Raw genomic sequence first — 25,519 nt, 5'->3', positions numbered from 1 at the left:
TTTGACCCAATCCTGAACTAGGCGTAATGAAAAAATATCGGCAAGAAAATGCTAATTTATTTCACCATTAGAAAACACAAAATTCTGGTAAAAATCATTTCCCCAGTTTAGTGTATATAAAATATATTTTGATGAGGCCAAGTCATATAGTGTATATAAAAAATATTTGATACATTTCCTGTTTGATTTAAGTTTTATACCTAGCTTTAGGTTCTTTTTCTTTAATATTAGGTAACACTAGGTGTATATATTAAACTGACTTAGCCTACCACTTTCGGATTGTTTTCGAACAACAGCAAAATGTTAGCTGAATGTTGGGTACAATAATGAGGGTCTACTTCAATCTGAGTGATCTCAGCTCATGAAAACTTTAGGTGGAGGAGTAAAATGTATTTTCAAAATCGGGGGGGGGGGGGGGTGGTGGTGGCAAATTTGCGTTTTTTAATGGACCCCCCCCCCACCGCAAAGGTATTTTTCAAAATTTAAGGGGGGTCCATGAACCTTGCACCCTCTCCCCTCCCAAGAATATTGTATCAGTTGGTATTTGTATTATTCAACTTAATCAAATGATCCCATTTCACAATTTTTCTTTATATAAATTATCTATTTCTTCATCTTTCATTTCTGTTTTGTCCAGAATAAGCATTGTATTATATACACATTAATAGCTTTTTGTAAAATACTATTACTATTATTCACTAGCCAAGGAACGTGTTGAATAACGGGCATTCAAAAAAACTAGAAAATAACAAGACTTCTGCTCTTTTGCAAGGACCGGGAACAAAGTGTTTTGCCCCCTTCACCCAAATCCAATATTTAAAGTGCCCTACTTTCCCCTAAAAAAAGATTTCCTGAAAATTTCAGTTCGATTCCCCAGCTGTTAGATATGGTATTCTAACCGGACTGCGTATAAATTTTATCACCTTTTAATAAAATCTACTGTTTGTTTGTCATCTCTATAATGATAGATACTCGCTTGACTTCAGGCATACAAACGAAAATAAGTTGCACTCTCTTTTGAGGATCGAGAACTGACTGAGACTTCTGGCTCTGTCGTCTCTTCAGACACGCTATGGGTGACACTTGGTATAATACCTATTTATTCTTCTAAGATTTGTGATTGGACGGGAGTTACGGATACTTACCAATTATATAAAGTAAGATTGTCTTTCCCCCTTGCTTGAGTACACTCTCAGTTGGTGATCCCGGGGGTTAAATGACTGGATCTTCGCTAAGGAAAGCCATGTAGTTGATCAGAACAAATTGGCAGATAACTTGTTAGATTCTGTTTTTTTCTTTCTTTATCAGTGCTCCGGAAATGGCTGTTATCTAAGTGATTTCTGATGTATGTGTAACGGTTAATTATGGGATTAATAGTGTCAATTTATTTTTATCTACAGTACTTATGTTTGCCTATCTCAATTTTTTACAATTAAGGTATTGATCTTATCTAGAGTTTCTCGCATCTATCATTTCTAACGACAAAACAAGTGTTTCCCATGCTGTCTTTTCTTATTTATTAGAAAATAATCGTTTAAATTCCGCGAAAAAGATATATATGCAAACCATAAATCAGATATTAATGTATCATAGAAATAACACACGAAGAGTCAATAGTTTCAACAATAGACGAGAAATCTGAAAAGGAAAAGAACTACTTCCTAGATAGCAGCATTACGGGAAAACGACCAAAACTAGTACATTGTGCGTAATATAAGGCCCGTTTTTTAGTACTAAGATCTTACATTTAAGATCTTACAACTCACTGATGTTAGCAAAAAGTTTGAAGACCGCAGCTGTTTTGCCATATAGAACAAGGATGAACAACTTTGATGATCTACTCATCATTGTTCTCAGGCCGCTGAGCAGAGCAGAATGATGAAAGACGTTTGAACAAAAACGACCAAAGATGTAAGATCTCTGTTCAAATATTTCACTTTTATGCGTTGTCTGACAAAAGATGTAAGATCTTTGCACATTGATGAGTGAAAAAACGCCCCTATAGGTAAGAAAAGGCAACGAGTCCTTGATAAGTTAAATATCGAAAAAGAAAATATTGCACTCAGTACAAGAGAATATTGTAATGAATGAAAATACAGATACACTGTAAATACAAGAATTACTGAATGTTATCAAATACTGTTTGTCAGAAAGATGACTCCAGACTACGTGGGCCTCTTGAATTCGCCATTAATTTCTGGATTATCCCTGGGGCCTAAATTTCCGACCAAATTGTATGAACAATCTGATTGACTCAAATTAGCCCTAACTAAATCTCGTTATTATTAAAATACCTTTGTGAGTTGACCTTAAAGGAGGTGTTCCAAATATTTTAGGGTAACAAGTTATGGTGACAATGCATTTTATTAAAATCCAAGGAATTATCAACAATTTGTGTAGTTGTTTTTGTGATAGTTACGGAAAAAAGAATACAAAAAGATTTAATGCATTTTTAGGTGAAGTGAATGTAATGAAAGGGGCGTAGCATATTATTGTCTATTAAATTATTTTCCATAAGCTTTCTCAGCGTTTGAAAAAAAGTAGAATAGCATCTTGAAAGGTTTCACCCAATAACTTCACTTTTTTATTTAGGAGTCACAAGTTCAAAAACTATGCTAGCAGCCAGGTATGGGTCATTGCTTGCACCTACTGCCCAGGCAGCGTTCCCTCGCGATTTCATTCCAAAAAGAATGAGACTCATTGGATTGCAGCTCAGAACCATCTGGTTGAATTTTTAATGTGACAAAATCAAACTCTTAACAAATACACATTACGTAGCTGAAGAAGAACTATAATAATAATGAAAGTTCTAAAAAGACTGAAATAATTTAGTACATAACAATAATTTGGGATCATTTTCTGTTGTTTAGGCTTTCTTCGTCGATCACAACCGTAGAATTACGACGTTTCTGGACCCTAGACTGCCCTTAAGCTTAGAGACGACATATGGTCGGGGAGGTACGCTTGATATGAGACATAGCTCCAGACGAAATCGAGCTAGTCAACCTAGGTGCAGCAGTCAAACACGGAGTTCCACGCCATCTAGTCAACATGAGGTTTGGAATGAAATTTTTGTGAAATTTATCTTCCTATTTACTTTCGCCACGAGTGGCAATGTCTGTTTACAAATGATGTATTTATTTATGCATTTCTAAGATATACCCAGGGTTGATTTCAGAGGAGGGAAAATCAAGACATTAAAATAATAGGACATAGCTGAAATTGGGATTGACACCATATTTCGTTTGTTTGTTTTATGATCTTTCACACAAACACCTAAAATTATTCTTGATAAATCGTCCAGGAAACATTTAGCGTAACCTCCTCAATATTTTAAACTACTCGCATTTTAGAGCCTCACTCAGTTTTAAGGCTTATCTTCCTGTTCTTCAAAAAACTTAACTGCGAAAATTCTGAAACACGCTCTCAAAATCTTTAGCCGTCTCTTCTGAAGACTTCCTTTATCAGTAATCAAGGCTCGTTCCAATTTTGGATAGGGCAACTCTAGATCACGATTTTCTCTCAATTTCTTAGTATCCAAAATACAACACCTAACTAGTATTGTGTCTGGCTACACCATATTATCAATGTCTCAATTTCTTCATACTTTAGTATCTTCTATACCCCTCTTACCTCCCTCTTGTGCGGCTCTAATCCAGAATTTGTTTTTTCAACAGTTCTTCTTTCACTTTACCAAGCTTTGAAAGTTTTTGTCATTATTCCTTGTTGTTGTTTTTTTTACTTTCTTCCATAAAGTCTGTAACTTCACAACGTACTTTTTTTTAATAATTCCAACAATCTTCTAAATTATCAGATTCTAAACTTTAAATCTGTTAAATTTTTTAGATGAAATATTGACAGTACTTGCTTTATATTGTTCCTAGAAGTCGTGGCTCAAAGTTTACTGTGAAACAGATAGAATTGTATACAGCAGGAGGTGTATCAACCCTCTCCCTTTCTCATTCCGAAAGACATTTATAGGTTTTCCAGCTCAAAGACTGGGATAGTTTGATGCGCTAAATACCAAAATTAAGATACAATAACAAATAAAAAACTAAAAATTATAATACAGGTTTCACTCTCGTATAAAATAAATAAATTGTTAGGCTCTTTTGTTATGTTCCTGACAAATAACAAACTACAAATTATAATACAGGTTTCACTCCTGTATAAAACAATTTATATGTTAGGTCCTTTAATTATGTTCCTGACAAATATCAAACTACAAATTATAATACAGGTTTAACTCTCGTATAAAACAATTGATCTGTTAGGTCCTTTTGTTATGTTCCTGACAAATAACAAACTTCAAATTATAATACAGGTTTCACTCTCCTATAAAAAAAAATTAAATGTTAGGCCCTTTTGTTATGTTCCTGACAAATAACAAACTACAAATTATAATACAGGTTTAACTCTCGTATAAAACAATTGATCTGTTAGGTCCTTTTGTTATGTTCCTGACAAATAACAAACTACAAATTATAATACAGGTTTCACTCCTGTATAAAACAATTTATATGTTAGGTCCTTTAATTATGTTCCTGACAAATATCAAACTACAAATTATAATACAGGTTTAACTCTCGTATAAAACAATTGATCTGTTAGGTCCTTTTGTTATGTTCCTGACAAATAACAAACTTCAAATTATAATACATGTTTCACTCTCCTATAAAAAAATTTAAATGTTAGGCCCTTTTGTTATGTTCCTGACAAATAACAAACTACAAATTATAATACAGGTTTAACTCTCGTATAAAACAATTGATCTGTTAGGTCCTTTTGTTATGTTCCTGTCAAATAACAAACTACAAATTATAATACTGGTTTCACTCTCGTATGAAACAATTGTTATGTTAGGTCATTTTGTTATGTTCCTGACAAATAACAAACTTCAAATTATAATACAGGTTTCACTCTCGTATAAAAAAATAAAACGTTAGGCCCTTTTCTTATGTTCCTGACAAATAACAAACTTCAAATTATAATACAGGTTTTACTCTCAAATAAAACAAATAAAATGTTAGACCCCTTTGTTTTGTTCCTGACGATTTGTATACTTATCTATGGCTGTATGATTGAAGGGGTAACACCTGAGTTGAATTGTTTAATATCTTTGCTCAAAGGGAGGCTATCCAGCGGGTCCATTTCCGCTCCTTGAAATGTAATTTCGATAAGCGACCCTGAATTATTGCGTCTGTCAAGTGCCATAGTATTATATATGTAGTTACCTCGGCGTCTTCTAAACAACAGGTTTACAAAGAAGAAAAAAAGTATTGAAGTCGTGATGATTTAAGTTTGAAAATTAGTCACGATCCTTATTTATTTTTCATGAGCTCCGAACATCCTGGTAATACCTGACATGGCTTCTTGTCGAAATTTATAATTTATCTTCCCATTCTTTGAATTCCATTTGTAGTTATTCTTAAGAAATACACTTGCTTTGATGTCATTAATGTTTTTTTATTGAGATAAAAGAACGCATGAAGGATGAATTGCTAAATTAATAGAATATTTTTTTTGCAAATCAAATAGATGTTAACTTTAAACAAGAATTCAGAAGAGTTACCTAAATCTATTTCAATGTTGTCAGACTTGAAATTGCTTTCTGGGTATGACCTTGGTAGTCATTTACAAAAGAGGGGGTCAAAAACATTTTCTTGAAGAAGAATATATCTTTTATTTGACCATATGTGAACTGGTCAAATCGGGTAACTCGTAGCACCAACAATAAGTGTTCAGGTAAGCTAATGCCTAAAATGGGAATGAATGAGTTAACGAATCGATGACTTTATTATCCATCAAACCAACAACAGATGACATGCACAAAAACACAAACACACACTTGATTTCATAGATTTCTATCTATTAGAAATATATGATAATTATTGGTTTAACAGATAACTATTTCTGTTTCTTCTTTTTAAACTTTTTTTTGTTATTTTAAATGAATTCTCTGTTTGGTTCAATGGTGAAACTCTCGGTCGGTCCGCCCTCTCTATTACAAGGCAGTTATCTGGCTTCGCAGTAAAGGTTGTCCATTCGCCCAACCTAGTCTTACCTCGAATCTTTGAAGTTTTCAAGATTTATCTCATGATACTCCTATAATTCTCCTATTCTTTTTTGGGGTGGGGGACAGGGGCTAAAAAATTTGGCTCTTTGAAATTTAGACTTTTCAGAACATTATTTTTTACGTACATACGTATACAGGTTTATGGGATACAGGTCTTCCACTTACACTGGGTCGTATTTACTAGGGAAGGGCGTAAATGGATGATGAAAGATAAACCTATATGTATTCGAATGAAAGTAAACGAATCTTCGCAATGATTGGCGGTTTAAGCAAAGACTATTTAAGCAAAGCGTAGTATATTTGTTCTGCTAACTGTTATCTAATGCAGAATTTTGCAACTACAAAAAAATTGCCATATCAGTATGCTGGTTCATTTTTTTAATGATAATGATGTAGGTTGAAGCTATTGATAGATTTTTGAAGAAATATCTCGTGGATGTCATTGTTTTTGGTATCAGGGCAGCCAGGTTATAGCAAACTAAAGGACAAATTATAAATAAAAAATAGCTCAAAACCGCAGTTTTTTTTACTGAATTAAAAAGAGTATTATGCGTTCTGATTTTACAGCGCTAAAGGTTAAGACGCATTTTGAGAAAGAGTTACTCTTGAAAACCATCGTTTTTTTGGAACAATTTTCTTATTTTCTTTTTAGATTTATAGTAGTTATTGAGCAAAGAAAAACAGATACAAGTACTAAAAAATGCCATGACAAAAAAGTGCATAAACATAATAAAGCAGAATGGGTGAATTTCACTGAGGAACCTATGTGCATAAGCATACAATTTTGAAGGGGGGGGGGAGAATGTTCTATAATGTACAAATTGCAGGGGGGATAGCAAGCAAAAAAAAGTTATTTAAAAACAAATAACTTTGAGTTAGAAGTGTACAGGAATTAGAAATTATTTAGGATTTGAGTTGGAGGGGAGGGGGTGAATTTCACTGAGGAACCTATGTGTATAAGCATACAATTTTGAAGGGGGTGGAGAGTGTTCTATAATGTACAAATTGCAGGGGGGATAGCAAGAAAAAAAAGTTATTTAAAAACAAATAACTTTGAGTTAGAAGTGTACAGGAATTAGAGATTATTTAGGATTTGAGTTGGAGGGGGGGGGCTACCTTAAGTAAAGTAAAGGGTTTGGTTTATTTATTGAAGGGGTAACACCTGAGTTGAATTGTTTTAATATCTTTGCTCAAAGGGCAAATATATATATATATATATATATATATATATATATATATATATATATATATATATATATATATATATATATATATATATATATATATATATATATATATATATATATATATATATATATATATATATATATATATATATATATATATATATATATATATATATATATATATATATATATATATATATATATATATATATATATATATATATATATATATATATATATATATATAATTCCAGAATATACTCTCATAAGTTAGTCTTGTTCCTTTTTGGCACCCCCTTGATAAAATTGGATCATAAGGTATATGACCGTAATTATATTACTACTAGCAACTCACTGCAGCACCAAACACACCGGAGGCCAAATCAGCTGCGTACATTCTTCCCCGATCCCAAACTATTCAAAGCTTAGTTTTTTCTCCCGAGAACTCCAAAGAGGTTCCAAAATCCAATGAAATACTTTGTCGTTTACTGGGCTATAATTTCCTCGAGTGACGCCACCCCTCAAGGTCAAACTGCAACGCTGTTTGCTATCATGTTTCTTGTTTGGCAAACTCCTGATAGATCCACACTGGCGCCACTATAGGGCCACACAAACAAGGTCTGCCTTTTAGAGATATGAATGGGAGGAGCTCATGGCTGAACGGAGCCCCCAAACTATCTTATAACACCGAAACAGCTCCAACCTTTTATACCCAGCCTATCCTCGTCAGGGCTCGTCAAGTAATAATATTCGACTGGTAAAAATTTAAAGTTGTGCCTCTTCGTAATAGCCTTTGTGGGTTGCAGTCTGATTACCATTGGAGCGTGTGCAGCCTGGTAGATAACTATAAATAAGAAATAGCTCCAAACCGCAAGGTTTTGCAGGTTTTTACTGAATTAATAAGAGTAATAAGGTAATTCCGTTTCTTTTGTTTGGAATTTAAAGTATGGGACAAGCGAAATATTAGATGCAGAGTATTGTCGCTGTCCTGCTCTTTGTATCGGTGATACCTGCTATGTCTTATGATCCAAGGAGCTCATCTTAAGTGGGTTCAGACCACGCTTACTTAACCGAAAATAGAATTATGGTCAAATTACATAAAGTGAGAAAACAAGGGCTAATTGGCAATTTTTTTTTTTTTTTTTGGTCCTTAACAAGTTCTCTTATAGGATCTTTATTGTTATTAATGTTATGTTTTATTTTTATTCGAATAAATTTAATTGAGTTGAACTGAAGGGCCAAAAAGAAGGTTGTTTCGTTCTTGAAAAAATAACATAAATAGAAAGCTTAAGAAAGAAGGCAAGCAAGGGCAAGGACTATCTTTTTAAAAACTATTTTGGACTTAAAATAATGAAAAGAAAGTGGATACTTATTTCTTAAAGACGATAAAATATTTCTTAAAAATGATATAAGTTTTCTTAAAAATAATTGAAGCATTCCTAAAAGCAATAGGAGCTTTTTTAAAAATGATATTAGTTATAACCGTAGCTGTACAATTGGTTCATTATCATAGCAAACACTAATAAAAGCAAAATGTTAAAATAAAGAACTAAAGAAATTTTTTTTTGAAAAGGTATGTCCAAGATATACAAAAGCACATGGGAAAAAGTTCTCGCAAAATTTCTAACTTGTGCGTCTAGTCTATGCTGATAAGTACTGTCATCTATATTCGTTTTGCATTCTATTTGCTGAAATTTTGAGAAACAATGATTGGAACATCATCTTTGTATTTACCGTTGAATTATACTTAGTAGTCCATAGTATTGGTGCTAGTGGGCAGCAGTTGGCCTGTTGCCCATAGGACTGCTGTAGATAAGTTGAACCTTCCCTTTTTTTCATGCTTTCAAACGTATAAAAACATACGTTGGAACATTTTTTGATATTTTTATTCTGTTATAGAGCGAAGTACTGTTCTCAGATTAAGTGCGCTTGTGCTATTTTTGCACTTTTCAGGTGATTATGTATTTAATCTTTCAAATCAACTTATTTTTCAGAGTTAATTTCTTTAAAAAACTTCCACTTATGGCGTATTTTTCTCGAAATAGGGTGATCTCAGGGCTTTTTTGGTTTAATTGATTGCGCTATTTAATATCAGGCATCTGGTTATGCTGATGCGAAGGTGACTCTTCTAATGTTAGGTTTTGTAGTTCAAGTTTGTGTAAGTTTGTTTTTGCTCTGTTATCTGGTGTTTTTCAAGGTTTAACCTTGGTTTAACGAACCACAAAGAGAAATGGATCAGTCACCAGTTTTATTGTTAGAGTGCGAAGTTGATGGTAGATGGGGTGTATTTGCACCATTTTCGCGGTTTTTGTGGCCGTTACGAATTTAATTGTTCGAGTTAACTTATTTTCCAAAACAAATTTCTTGAAAAATTTCGCTTCCAACACATTTTTGCTCATAAGAATGGTCATTTTTAGTTTTGTAGTTCACGTTTAAATAAGATTGTTTTGCTGTTATCTGGTGTTGTTCAAGGTTTAAGACGGCAGATCAGAGGTCTCTGCCTATTGACTACACGTCTCTTTGGAAAGATTCAAACTATTAAACAAATAAGATTCATTCTTAAGCAAGCGAGGCAAAACGAGTCTTAGTTAGTTATGATTAACTGCTTCATCAACATCTTAATTTATTATAGCCGGGCTTATTAATATACATGTTTTTCACTAAGTGAAAATGCATCTGTAACAAAAGCAACTTAAAGTGTGCCTGTTTTGCTCATCAAAGCGAGTCATCTGTTATTGCTATTAGCGTCAATAGGGGTCGTAGGATGGTGGTATTTTCAAAAAATACATGTCTTGGGTATTTTCATTGAAAAATATCTGTTCTTATATTTTCATTGACAAAAAAAAAAAAAATCCCCCTCCTAGATTTGGAAAGATTGATTTTGCCTCCTCCCTAATTCTCGTGAATTTACACGAATTAATAATAAATTATTCTGCGATATATAGTTTTGATAGGTAAATAATACTGATAGTAAAATATCACGAAAATAAACTTTCGTATACGTTTTCTAAAACACTATAGCGAACAATGAAAGTGCTAAATTTTCTTTATTAGTTTTTAAAGAATTAACTGCCATAGAAGATTTTATTTTATAGTTTTAGAAATCAACTGCTTTCTTTTTATTAACTTTTTTCTATTAAAATGTAGCATCTTTTTTTGCGTTACATTGACACTTTTGATTTAGCATTTTTTATTGATATTTTGAAAGTGAAGATTATCATTTCCTAGTTATTATCCACAGCCGCATCTTAGTTAAAGCCATTTTTTCAGTTGGATTTAGCTCCGCCTCCTTTGCCCCCTCGACCTGCGAGCAATCCTTCTGCTAGTTGTCCTACTGAATCCCAACCGCAGATTCCCAGTGCCTACAATGAAAAAGTGATAGCATTCTTGAGACAGCCAAATATTTTTGATATTTTGAAAGCTCGATGCCCTGATATCTCGGGTGATAGTGTGCTCAAAGATAAAGTGAATGTGATACGGGTAGAGGGTAGTAGTGCTTTGGAAAGGATGGCAAACGAATTGGACGTGAATATTCTTCTTAGGTAAGCCAAATTAATTACCCATTTATTTTCTACTGTTAAGCCTCACACCTGTTTATAGTGCCCAAAGCTGCGAGTTATCAGTTTTCGATCATCAAAAAGAAACATCAAATTTTGAAACTACGAACTTCTCTGTAAAGAAAAAAACAGTTGAAAATTCATATTCACGTTTTTGAAGAAACTTCTGGTTATGATGCTGTTCGTTTTTTTCCCTGTAAAGCTGTAGGCATATTTACTTTAATTTTCTATTTATAGAAAATTTCTGTTTTCTATAAAATATTATATCTATTTTCTATTTAATTTTCTATTTATTAGAGATATACCCCTTTGAGTTTTGGCCAGTTTCTGATTGAATGTAAGCTAATTTCCTTGCAGTATTACTACTATTTCTGAGCATAAGGGTTCAAACCTCTTAAAATAATGGCACTTTTACGCATTTGGCAGAATATAGCTTTTTCTGGTCCATTTCTAACTCAGTATTTACTCTGTCTTGTCTGGTAAAATAAAAAGTTGATTATTTATCTTAGGATATAAAACCGATTAATTGTTTGGATTCACAAGCATTCTTGATAAGATAACACTTATTACCTTGTTCAAGTTGATGTTTTAGAAGTTTTGACGAAATTAAGATGCTATTTTTCTTAAGTTGTGAGTTGCCTATTTTTAAATATAATTTTTTTTTATTATAAGTTTTTTTATTATTTTAATTTTTTAGAAATTTTTTAGTGAAACTAAGAAAAATAGTCAGACTTAAAACGAACAGAAATTATTGCGTATATGAGGGGGGGGTCTGTCCCGTCCTCAACCTTTGCTCGTTACGCTAAAGTTTTTGTTGCTTTAAAAAGCTTCTTATTTCCCTTCTTAACGGCCCTTGTGTTTTAGCAGTCGTTCTGAAAGCATTGATAAAAAAAAGAAAAGAAAAGAACCTTAGCGTATAGAGCAAGAGATAGAGGAGGGAGAAACCCCCCTCATATACGGAGGCGTGCTACCATTTCGACTAACCGTCATAATCCAGTCTTTGCCGCCTCTTGATGTAAATAAAACGAACCAAGAGTATCAGAAAATTCCACATGATGGCGTACCTTTACCTACTATTTCTGAGGATCAAGTTTTTAGTAAAATAAATAAACTTAAACGAATTAGTATAACTCCCAGAGATATTCCGATTGAACTTGTAAAAGCATTTCCTGACAAATTGACTAAGCCACTAACAAATTTTTAATTGCATTTCAACTTCTTCAGTTTATCCACAAATATGGAAAACGGGGTATGTTACTCCAATCCCTAAAAAAGATACTGAACTTAATTTCGATGGTATGAGGCCAATCACTTTGACCCCCTTGTTCAGCAATATATATGAAAGTTTTGTAGCAAATTGACTAAAAGCTGAAGTTAACCCCTCCTTGATCCTCATCAGTAGGGTAACAGAAAGAATACATCAACATCCCATTATCTAGTCAGTCTTTTACATTTAATTTTTAAGCATGTTGATGAACCTGGTAAATGGCTGAACTTAATAACAATTGATTTTAAAAAGGGTTTCCATTTGATTGATCATAACATTTTAATTTCTAAGCTTTTAATTGATTTTAGAGTGAATTTTGCTGTTGTGAAAATGATTCAGAGTTTCTTAATAAATAGGTTCTAAATTTTAAAATATAAGAAGTCGTTCTCTGAACCCGAGCCAATTTTTGTGGTGTACCTCAATGTACCATTCTGGGTCCTATTCTTTTTCTAGTTATGATCAATGATATCGCTAATAATTGTGAAGACCGCTTGAAATATGTTGACGACCTTACTCTTGGATAAATTTGTGAAGAAAATAAATGTAGTAAATCTCAAAGTTTTAACTAATAATGTTAACATTAAAGCTTCCAGCTCAAATATGACAGTAAATAACACTAAATATTCAAGGGGAACTCTTTTACTTTTAAATTCTTCCGGAACAAATTTTATACCAACTGTCTGGGACTATCATAAAGTCAGGAATATTAAACTCTTGGGAGTTATTATTACCAGTGATTTAAAATAGGAAGCAAACACATCTAGTCTAGTAAAAAAGGGGAATGCTGGGCTACAGATGCTTAAGCTTATGTCGAAACATGGAGCCCCTCCAGATCACCTCCAAACATTTACGTCCTTTATTTGCCCAATTCTGGAATATGCAGCTCCTGTATGGCATTTATGTATAGTGCTTTTGACCTATACATAGTGCTTTTTTTTGGACGTAAAATTCAAATTCGGCGATCATGCTGTGATAGTAATTTTTAAAATAAAATTCTATTCATTCTAACATCTAAAAAGAAAATCCGTCAGAACCACTAACCGTCATACATCTAAAAAGGTTTATAAGTTTATATAATAGTAATAAGTATATAATAGTTTAGAAAATTTTTTTGGCTATATATTTGCACATCAGGAGGTGGGGGTAAAGCATAGCATGTACTAAATACGTAACCTAACCTAGGTACCTTTTCCCCCCTAAACCCCAAAAAACTAAAGTTTTAAAGTTTTAGATGTTATGACGGTTCGTGGTTCTGACGCATTTTTTTGTCGATGTTATGACGGATTTTGTAGACGAAATGACGTTAGTGCTCCTGACGGTTAGATGTTATGACGCCTTCCCATATACGGAATAATTTCTGTTCGTTTTAAGTTTGAACGTTACTTCTTACTTTCTGTTGTAAAACGTAAGTTTTTTTATTTAATTCCTAATCTTTTTCAAATCAGGTCGGAAAATCTCCTTTCCACCCTGAAAAATTACCCTTGGAAACTCCCCTCCGCAGTAGATTCCCCCCTCCCCCGAAAATTGGCCATGTATTTCCAATTAACAAATAGTATATGCAAACAGTGGGCAAATTTTATAACTTGAAGCTCTTTCCCATTAGGTAAAATTTAGGATTTTTGCTAGATCCCCCCCTCCCTCACTGCTTTCGTCCCTGACTGAAAGAGTAAATATCCGTCTTCGTTCATAATGTGCAAACGGAGAAGTTTGAAAAAAACCCGTAAACATGATCTTGATTTATGAGGATTTTAAATATGTAGCATTAATGAAGTTTTGGGCCTCTGAAATTTGTTAGGATATAGAAATCTGTATAATTTAAAAAAGCGCTTCCACCCCAACAGGTAAAATGTCTCCTAAAATTATACCATTAAATTTAGCCTCTCTGTTAAATTCGCTCTCTGCCTAAATATATATACAGGTGGCCCTCCACTTTCGAACGTTCAAAATTCGAACCTTCAAATTTCGACCAATTCGTTGTTTCGAACACAAATATTAAAAATTAAAAAAGGAGCAAGTACGCAGGCTGATTACAAAAAAAAAAAAAATACAAAGAGCTCCAGGAATCTTTACTGAGGATTGAAAAAAGGTGGTGATCAACTAACTCTTGACAAGTATTCAAAGAAAACACCTGAAGCTGTAAGTTTAATTTGGAGGATGTATCGGTGGTTTAATTTAGAGGATGAACGCATGGTGGACACCTTCCTCCCTCCTTTTTAATTTTCTTCAGGAGGCTCAGAAAAATTTTGCCTGAAATTGTACTTGTTTTTTTTTGCATTTGACCCTTACACACTCGGCTTATTGGCAATGTTGATGTTCAGTAAAATTGCGAAGCATGTAATTAAAATTATAAGATGAGTATTATTTTTGAGCTGCATTACATAGATTGCAGTGCCTGTGGGCTAGTTTTCTGAGTTTTTTTTTCCTTTTTTTGGTTTAGGAAAATATAGATCCTTGGAAAGTTTTTCTTTTCAAGGAGGTGGGGAGGGGAAATGCAACAAAGTACATTTTTATATCCCTTTAAGTTATTCCAGGATGGTGGGGGGGGGGGGTCATAAAAACCGGTTTTATGTAGAAAATCCTCCCTTTTTTGTGTGTTACCCCCCCCCTCCCCCGGCTTGAGCGATGCCTAAAAAAGAGAATTTCATAACAATTTCACAAATAACTATCTTGAAGCACCAAATTGAGTTTGTAAATCGCTGTTATTTTCTTATGGATTTTATCCAGATTTTCATAAACCGACTGAGTTTCTTTTTTATTTTAATCTTCAAGTGCTTAAACTGTTCTCATAATCAATCCTCAGGTACTTTCTTAAGCTTAATGTTTATACTTATAACCCTGCTTTGTTCTTTCTTTTTAGCTTATTTGAGGATGACGTCATGTCGTACATTCCAGCTGCTGCCTCGTCTAGTAGCTCTTCGAGTAATCAGCAAGTGCACACAACGAGGCACAATCGATCTAGTCACAGGCATTTCGATGCTAAACTTCGTCATTTTTATCAAAAGCTAGAATCAAAAGGATATGCACAAGGGCCATCTAAACTTAAGTGAGCTATTTATTTACTTGTTCATCTAATGTTTAACTAGAGTAAGATTTAAGCTTTGAAGGAGAAAATTGCCACTAAAAATAGTAATTTTTTATATGTATTTAGTTATACCTTTATACTTTTGGATTTCGTTTTGAAAAGTATCTCGAAATAAGCGTTCATTTTCTAATCACGTTATTCAACAATGCCTTTGAATCTAAAGCATGGCTTTGACTTGCTATTTTAATGGACAAAACGCCAAATTACTTAGCAAATGGGAAGACCAGTTTTCTCGTAGTTTGGAGGAAAACAAATTTCCTCGCCTTTTAATTTGTTTATTTGATTTCGTTTTGTACGCAACAAGTTTCTTTTTAACATTCGATAAGTAAAGAAGATGACAGACTTATAATATAGTAGACGGAATTAGATGGCAGTAGTGTAGATTATGTCATACATTTCAAGTTATCATTTCACTCAACGAAAGCGGGTTATTAATAACAAATTCTTAACAACAACAACAATGGGTTTATTTAAAAAAAAATATATACATCATCGATTCCCTGAAGCAATGCTTGTGCGGGAGAAAACCCTCCTAATAAATAAAAAAAAAAACAAGAAACAAAAAAAAAGACAAAAAAAAAAGACAAAAAAAAAAAAAAAAAGAGATAGAAAAAAAAACAAAAAAAAAACAAAATAATTATAGCTCAACTTACCGGACCCGAAAACCAACCAACCACCAAACAAAACCCAACAAAAATATAATAATTATAATCATATTCAGCTGCAACTAAACCTTCCTCAAAAACAAAACTTAAGTGGCGTGGAATAATCCATTCAAAATATACACATCAAAACAATGGTTCCTTAGCGACTTACGAAAATCCTGCAAACCCCCAACATTCCTCAAATCCTCTGGCAAACTCACCCAAACTAACGGAACAACATGGCGAATTGAAAACCTAGACCTAGACGTGACCATAGCTGGTCTTCGCACCAACTGAGAAGATCGTGTCAAATGATCGTGAATAGTAGACGCAAGACTAAACATTCCTGAAAAACATGATGGTAACTCCGAAGCTAAATATTTAAACATAAACAGAGCATTATAGAATACACATATTCCTGCTAACGGTAGAATTTTATACTCGCGGTAAAGATGCCTCACCGATACAGATAGGTCAATTTGATTACCATAAAGAATTCTAATTGCCATATTCTGTGTTACGCAGAGCGGATGGAGGTGAGTTACGAATGTTTTCGACCAAACCATACAACAGTAAATGAGATATGGGTGAACCATAGAAAAATACAACATTCTCAGAATTTCACACGGAAAAAGATACCTAAGTTTACGCATAATACCAATATTACGAGACAATTTGCTGTTAACAGATGCAATATGGTCTTTAAAACTAAGGCTTTCATCAATTATAACACCAAGGTATCTAGTACTAGTAGACCTTACAATAGTATGGTGCCCTACTTCTATACTATTAATCCATGGATAATGTCCAGTAATTCTACCATAAATCAACAAATTCGACTTATTATGATTCAGTTTCAATTTATTTACTCGCATCCACTTTTCAATCGAAGAAATACCTTGATTCAATATAGTCATCAACTCATTTTAAATTCTAGCAGCTACAGTAAAATGGGCATAATCAGCAAAACATTGTAGAATTCCTTTAGTACCGTAAGTATCAAGGTCTAAAGAACAAGACACATTACTTGAAGCTCTACAAAGGTCATTAATATAAACCAAAAACAACAAAGGGCCCAAAACGGAACCCTGGGGTACTCCAATCGAAATATATTCAATTTTAGATGTAACTCCACCCATCGCGACATACTGAGTCCTTCCACTAAGAAAACTAACTATGACATTTAAAAAATCACCACGTATACCACTACTATATAGCTTTTGAACTAGTATATCATGATCAACAGAGTCAAATGCTTTAGTAATATCCAAAAATATCGAAGCTATCTTCAGACCCTTGTCTAAAGCATCATTAATAAAAGTTGTTAAAAATAAAACTCCATGCTCTGTAGAATGATGACTCCTAAACCCGAACTGACTAGAACTAAAAAATTGTCTTTTCTCGAAAAAATTTACCATCCTACTATGAATCAACTTATCAAACACTCTAGAAATAAAAGGCAGTAAAGAAATCGGTCTATAATCACTAAAACATTTATTATCCCCTCCTTTAAATATTGGGATAACATTCGCGCACTTTAGACAATCGGGAAATATTCCAGCTTTTAAACAATTATTTATCAGTCCTAAAAAATGACTAGATATAACAGGTAATATTGACTTCAAAGCCTTCAACGAAATAAAATCACCTCCTGATGCACCATTTTTCATATTATTTATAACATCAAATAATTCATCAATAGTTACAGATTTAAGGTACGCAGACACATCACAATCTTCAGGTAGGAACTGACGAAAATCTCCATCTTGATCAAATACTGGCACCGATGATGACACACGCTGTCCAATAGTAGCGAAGTGATTACACATCTCATCTGCAACATTATTATTCATTCCTATATTATCTGGGCGGATCAAGACGCTACCAGGGCAAGTCACCGACTTAATCAATGTCCAAGTCTTACTCGGGTTACCCTCAACTTTTTTAAATTTAACCTTATAATATTCTACCTTAGCCAGTCGGAGTGCAGCATTTAACCTACTATTATAAACTCTATGTATTACATTATCATGAAGATCATTGCTCCTTGTTGACAACTTATATAAAAAACGTCTTCTATTAATTGACTGTAACAAACTCTTTGTAATCCAAGGTTTATTCGGAGACACCCTTCTCTTCTGTATTCCTGACACTTCACAACTTTCCAAAAACGTATCCTTAATCTTACCATACCAAAGGTCAAACTTCAAATTTAAATCTAATTCTTCTTGTAAAAATTTAAAGTCTAACTGTTCTATCCTAAGCTTAAATCTTGAAATAGTATTTGAATCAACTAATAATTTCTTAGGCTTAGGGCGAGCACCATAATTAATATTAATATTCTTAAATATACCCGGAACTAATATAGCCAAACCAAAGTGATCCGAAACATCGTTTAACACAACACTCGACGAATCATGGGGAACATTCAAAAATACATTATCAATTAGAGATGAAGATGACTCCGTCACTCTAGTACAAATATTTACAGCAGGATGCATCCCATAACCTAACATTAAATTCAAAAAATTGCGGGCTTTTAAATTAGATGCTAACAAATTCAAATCAATGTTAAAATCTCCACACACAAAACACGGCATGTTCTTACGAGTTAGAAGGTCCATTTGTTGCTCTAATAATTCTAAAAAACAATCTACACTAGCTGAAGGGGGGCGGTAACAAACAGCAATAAAAAATGGGTCACCATTCTTATCAACCTCCGTAACAAAACACTCAAAAATCATCTCTTTATTAACACACAAATCATCCCTAACCTTCACATTCAAATCAGTTCTAATATACAGGGCAAGTCCTCCATGCTGATGGTGAGTACGGTTCTTAACATACATATTATAATTTAAAATATCCAATAGTCCGGAATTATTATTCATTAACCATGTTTCAGTAAGTGCAAGAATATGAAAATCAGATAGCATACACAGCTCCGACAAATAATCTAATGTACTATTTAACCCCTGACAATTCAAATGAAAAATGCCAAGTTTCTCCGGTGCCAGTCTAGTATGTAAATCAACTGGGCACTTATAATTAACCTTCGGAAAAACATCATCTACCCCCATATCAAAATCCCTGTGAAGTACCCCTAATCCGAAATCCGAAACACTCAATTGATTATTCGCAAGCCAATCAAAACGATCATTACCAACAATTATCATTTTTCTTAAAATATATATATATATATATAAAAAAGAAAAGGAGGGTCGTTGCAACCAAACCTAAACAACTGAATAGCTTACTATAACTCGGAGGGTCGGTGGTCCCGTTTCCAACGTAATCGAAGCTCCAGAAAAAACACAATATAACCTAAAAATAATAAGAAACATATTAACAAAATAATATAAATAAACAAACGAATACAAAAAAAGTGAAAAATTGTCACTAATACTAGCCTGTCAAAATACAGGCTTACTATTTCCATTACTGAATTCCAGAAAATTATAATTGAAGAAAACACAATGCTCTACCTGTGTCTACCACTTACCCATTCTAAATTCTAACAAAAACTAAATAAATTACAAAAAATAGAACAACTTTTCTTTTTTTTTACATAAATACAAAAACAAAAAAAAAAAAAAAAAAAAAATATATATATATATATATCTTAACAAAATCTTAATTCACCATTCATGATATAACCATCTATTGGTCACATAACTCAGGGATAGGCTCATCGTAACCAAATTTTGCCGCCACCACGGTCGATCTGTATATGGTGGAACTGTTGAAACCCATGATGAAACTCTATAGCATTTAATCTAGATTTCTTTGCATACAACTTCCTTCGAGCTTCACGAACTGATATTGGTGCATCATCGCTAACAGATACTTTTCTATGGTGTCCAATAACATTACCTTTTAATTTCTTTCCGTTCTTAAGCACACTGACCTTCGCATCTCGAGAACCAACATCAACTTTAAAATACGGTTGCTCCTTACGGACACCACCAACAACTCGAAACCTCGGGACCATGGACAGACCTAGACCCTCCAAACACAACTGGTCAAAAAACGTTTCGGCTTGGGTGGTATTCTCGCAGGGAGCATTCCAAACGATAATATTCGTCTCTGTATGTCGATACTCAGATACCATAGGCCGACGAGACAGATCTGCATTCCCAGTTTCATACTTTTTCGTTGCACTAGCGATAAATGAAATTTGATTTCTTAAGGTTAGAACACCAGATAGAAGCTGTGTAACACGCGTACTCGTAGTATTAACTTCTGATTTTAGCTCAGACTGTGTATTTTCCACTGATACCATGCGATTTTCTAACATTTTTATACTATCGGTTATAGAGTCCAGTTTTTTACCATTTTCAGTAAGTATTGTTAGCATCTTAGCAAAATCATCCACCAGGGTCTTCAGTAAAGCGACATCGTTATTCCCTTCAGATGAAACGGTCGAATTCAACAAAGTGTTCTCAACAGACTGGGATCCTACTTGGACAGTTTTAGCAATCTTCCTTTTTCGCCCCATGGCAAGTGCAAATAAAAAAAAATATGTAATCTCTCTTACCTATTTTGGCACCTATAATTTATCCACGTCGATGCGGACGTGCAGTTCGCTAAGCCACCGTTAATTTGGGCACGGCTAACACCCCTATCTCCTGCACCGACGACTTCCAACAGCGATTGAATACCGACGCTACTTCAGGAATCACAACCAACTTTCAGGAATACTTTGTAGCGTTTGTAAAATTCAACTAAACAAATATTTGCATTTCATTCCACTCGTCAGGGCAAGCGGTAGACACCTGAACTACTACTCAATCAGAGCTTGATTCATTGTCTTTGGCCTATTTTCTTTTTTTGTCATAATTAAATGACGTAATCCAAGGTGTATAATCCCAAGCCAATTCAATGTTTCGCAATATCTTCACTGTCTAACAAATACACTTTTTACAAACCAATTAAATTCAAAGTTAAATCCAATTTGCGTCCTCACAGTTCAAAGGCTCCTTCAGTACTGACCTATCTTAACTGATGTATCTCTATCATATGTATTTTGCTTAAGTTTATATTTATATCCAATATAGTTCGAAAATTTGGAAGAGTAGCATTAAGAAAGGAAAGGGCTTCAAAGAATAGGATAAAGGATTTTTACAAAAAAAAAAAAAAAAAAAAAAAAAAAAAAAAATAGCTTTACCGTTTACCTGACCGCTTGGTCTTTGTGTTCCAGTAATAGCACAGTGTCTGTCAAGCTGGCTTGGAGACTTGTTGCGAAGATACTATAGTAATGCATTACAATTTGGCTAGCATACGACCACGTGTAAGAATAAGAGGAAAGTGATGCACCAAAATCAATGGAAGAGTGTAGCCCAACCTCAATAGGCCTGAAATGTGTTTTTAAAGCCTATTAATACGGACGAATTTTTTAAATCAAATTTTACGGCAGCCAATATCTAGATAGGCATAATAAAAAAAGTGAAAAGTTTTTGGCTGTCGACATAATTTACAGCAATGGGCTAAAAGGTGGGAAATTATTCACATATAGTTTTCTCTTATTTCCTCAAATTATATTTTCCCGAAATTTTAGTTTTATTTTCCTACTCTCTGGCTTTCTAGGTTTCACCATTATAAACAGGTTTTCGCCCTGTATTTAGTACTTTTATAAAAAGGTGCTATTTCTTGTAAATACCATCGAAACAAACGTGAATCAGACAAATACCGCTCAAAGAGCCATGAGCACTACATTGCAACCTTAACGGGGTTCCCCCAAAGCTTCCCAATCAGCGTAAGAGGATTCTAAATTTGCCAGCTTTCCTGCGCTGTGGCGAAAGAAAGGGCTAAGTCGCGTTAACAGATAATAGATTGCCAAAATTGAGCCTTTTATCTACCTATCTTGTGCCAAAAGAAAAGTAAGATACCCCCCAATGAAGTAGGAAAAGGTCATAAGAAAATATCTAAAGTAAAAATGAATTTCATGGGAGGGTGTAAAATGGGAATTGGATAGATTAAGAATAAAAAGGAATGTTCGCCAGATGTGTTGGCCTCAGGCGCTTTGGTACTGCGATAATTGGGTAGTAGTACTAGTTGTTAGCTTGTAAGATATGCTTTGAATGTTTGTATGTTAACGCCGTAATGTCTGAAACTTGCCCCCCCTCCCCCCTCCACCAGCACTGAAGATAAGTGAATCGTGGGATTTTCGAAATTTTGGAGAAGAATTGTAGAAAACGACCTTGAATATATAGTATGTGAATTTGTTTGAGTATGTCTCTGTGTGGTCTATTCTAATAAAGTCTGTAGGCTCAGTCATGAGGGAACGTTCATTGAAGCTCCTGCTATAAAGCTCTTTATTGTTATCAAGGGACATAGCTTTACTGATGCAAAGTCCCTCAGTTAAAGTTTACCTCCTTTGTTCCAGGCAGTGAATTTGCTTCCAGGCTGAGCTTACCCAATATCAGTTCTAATGTTCCAAAATTTTTTAAATATTAAAAATCTGAGCTACCCTGACTTTTTACAAACAGCTAAGAATTCAGTCGAAGCAAAACTGAGAAAGATGTAATGACTATACAGTAAGTGAAATAGATTTAACAGAAACACTATTTTTTGTCCAATTTACTTATCTTTCTGCTCTCGCTTCCTATTTGTCTACTTCTTTTCTTGAATAAGCCGATTTTGCTCTTCGTTAGCATGTTGGTGTACCACTTTCTGTAGGGAAAAAATATACGTACGTGTATCCTATTTACATATCTTTGGTTGCTTTATACTGGTCCATTAGATTGTACGTTATTGCTCAGCTACGACACTTCCAAAGGCGTTAAAATGCTCAGCATACGTTTTATAGTAGCGCTAGAAAACTAGAAAACTTTTGGCTTTTTGACTGCTTTTTGAAACCAGATTTTCCTCTTTTTCTTAAGCTGGGCAAATAAGATATGGATACGGCAAAATAATATTGATATCAGGCTGTTATTTATGGACTGTATTTTGTGTATTTTCTCGAAAAAAGGGAAAAAAAGGAACATTCTAAGTATTTCAAAATGGCTAAAGAGACTTGTGCCATCGATAGAAAGGCTCAAAAGGCCTCTTTGTCGAGATCTAGGAGGGGACTATAGACCTTTGTTTTGCAAAATTTATATCAAATATTTTTGAATCACTGAAGCCGAGTTGCTGTTAATAATATAATACACTTTTTCTTAATGCTGATAAAGTATGTCTACATTTCTTATTTAAGGATAAATATCCGACGGGATTACATATTGGAAGATGGATTCTCCAAGATTATGTCCGCATCAAAGAAAGAGCTCCAGCGGTCGAAATTACATATATCTTTCATTGGAGAAGATGCGCTGGACTATGGGGGTCCTGGCAGGGAGTTTTTCTTCCTCATTTCAAGGCAGCTTTTTAACCCTTACTATGGCCTTTTTGAATATTCTGCACAAGATACATACACAGTTCAAATCTCACCGTTGTCTTCGTGCATTGAGCACTACAAGGAGTGGTAGGTCTTTCTCTCTGTGTATATGTTAGACTGCCGCTTTTTTGAAGCTTATTTCTAATTTTAAAAATCTAATCAATATTTGTTGCTTGGGCTTTGAAGATATACTGAATTACTTGTGTGCATATTTCATGTAACCATAATCCAGAACATTTGGCAAACTCAATAGTGTACCGTACATGTATACTACAGGATACACGTATGGTCTAAAAAATATTACTGGGTGTTGAGATCTTTGAGATTACAACAAATGTTAATCCTTGTAAAAACGGTTATAAATATCTCAGAGCCATCTGATCTATTCTTTTATCTCACTGAAGATGGCGTGAAAGTGCTGACACAAGTAAGCTATAAAACTTGGAAATCACCACCACTTTGTTTAGATGTTTAACTACATTGGTAAGATTGAAAACTGTGCCTTCGACAGAAAATCTATTTAATGATTTTCCTCTTGAAAATTTGTAATGATGTTGTAAAAATAAGTTTATAGGTTTACAAATTAAGACAGGTTTTGAAGGAGGTGTTATATGTATGAATCATAATAAAATATACGAAATACAAGTCATACATCATTTTTTTACTCAACTCCAGTTTATTATAAAAAGGATTGTCGCATGCATATTGTAGTTTTAGTGAAATTTGGCTCATAGCAAATATATTTCCATTATCCGTATCGAATGGCAAAACCCGGAAAACCACTGGATTCTCTAAGAAAGAAATAGCTGACAATTATATCATTTACTTATTTTTGAAGCTAAGAAATTTGTGTTTTAATTGCGCCATATTTGCTATAGATTGTCTCCCTCGTTTATATTTATATATCTATTAAGTAATCTTCTCAACTTTTTTATATACGTCACAAGCAAAAAATGAATAATTTTTTCCTATAAATTGGACATTCGTCAATTATAAGTATTTTGCACGCAAAGAGTTAAATAGCAGCGACCTCTATCAAAATAAAGCCCTGGAAAACTTACTCATAAAATGTATCCATTCTTTGGTTGTATTTAAAGTCTAATATTGGTTACTACAGTCCTATTAAAAGCTACTCTATGTCTTGTCCTGGGTTCAACTTCTTCTTGTTTTTTTTTTATGATAAAAATAATTTACTTAATTTATGCAGAAAAAACACAGAATCATTGAATTCAAGTCGGTCTGGAAAACAGGAACGATGAAACAGAGCATGGGACTGAACAGAGACCAAATGAGAGGTAACAACACTAAATCTGTTCTGGAGGAAAAGACTGTAGGAATTTTGATATCAGAAATAACTAGGTTTTTACGAATAAAGCTCTTATTTCAAAACAAATGGATGATATCTGACTCAAGTCGCAGAAATGTTTGTTTTGTGCAAAGGACAGAAAAAAATCGTATGGAAGAAAAAATATAATAGTTAATGTAACTGCAAGACGAATATAAAATATGCACATATAAGTAGGACTAAACCTTCAACGAAAGAAGTGCTCAATGTTTCTATTTATTTCTCATTATTTGGCTGTATTTTGCAGCCCTAAACATTTTACCCTCAGAGTACACATTTAAAATCTTATAGGATAATGAGAATCTACTACCTATTTAAATACATTAAACGAAATCAGTTTGTCTTTGTTTAGTTTTTTTTTTTTTTTTTTTTTTTTTTTTTTTTTGTATTTGCGATGGTTGATCTTTAATTATTATGTAACAAATAGAGACAAGTGTCTATATAAAAGTGTCTAAATCTATATACGACATACAGTAGAAGCTTTACTTAAGGAGAAAGATACAGGCGCAGGGTTTATGCCTCAAATTCGGTATTTGGGCTACGGTTCAGCCACCCATGGCTTAGCAATTTTTTATATGTATCTGAAAGAATGGATTTAAAGTGAAAATATAAGTGACAGAAATAAGGTATCTTTTAAACAAGGAAAGCAAACAAATTGTCACAGTGTTTAATGTCGAAAAACTTGCCATAAATAAGTGTGGCCTTACCGTTCCTCAAACTCCTCGTAAGGCTTGAGTACCAAATGTACTTTGCTGATAACTGAATAAATAAATGGAATTGAAAGTTAAATGTCGTTGGTTGATTTCCTATACATTTGAAAAAAAATCGGAACGTATATTTTTGTTTTCAATAAAGCTCAATTGACTTTCAGGCTGGGATCCAAGGACTGGGGCAGGGGGTGGCTAAAGGGGGCATGGGCCTAAGGACCCCACGTAGGGTGTTTCAATCATACAGATTGAAACCCATTGATGGCTCTGATTTCAACA

General features: G+C 33.7%; 1 protein-coding gene across 1 annotated transcript in view; it reads left to right on the top strand.

Annotated features, from left to right (window-relative positions):
• The window catches only part of LOC148951321 (E3 ubiquitin-protein ligase HECW1-like), a 186,453-nt gene that overhangs the window by 62,864 nt on the left and 98,070 nt on the right, over nucleotides 1-25,519 (top strand). Inside the window, exons 6-9 of the mRNA XM_089090804.1 lie at nucleotides 2,871-3,056; nucleotides 10,534-10,805; nucleotides 14,945-15,130; nucleotides 23,009-23,275. Of these exons, the coding sequence (XP_088946930.1) occupies nucleotides 2,871-3,056; nucleotides 10,534-10,805; nucleotides 14,945-15,130; nucleotides 23,009-23,275 (911 nt within the window). The remainder of the gene's footprint in view (nucleotides 1-2,870; nucleotides 3,057-10,533; nucleotides 10,806-14,944; nucleotides 15,131-23,008; nucleotides 23,276-25,519) is intronic.

The sequence above is a fragment of the Artemia sp. Qi Xiang Cuo genome, chromosome 6, assembly GCF_049724085.1.
Source record: "Artemia sp. Qi Xiang Cuo chromosome 6, ASM4972408v1, whole genome shotgun sequence".
Lineage (NCBI taxonomy): Eukaryota > Metazoa > Arthropoda > Branchiopoda > Anostraca > Artemiidae > Artemia > Artemia sp. Qi Xiang Cuo.
Note: the sequence above shows the minus strand (reverse complement) of the source record. Positions and strands in the feature narration are given on the sequence as shown.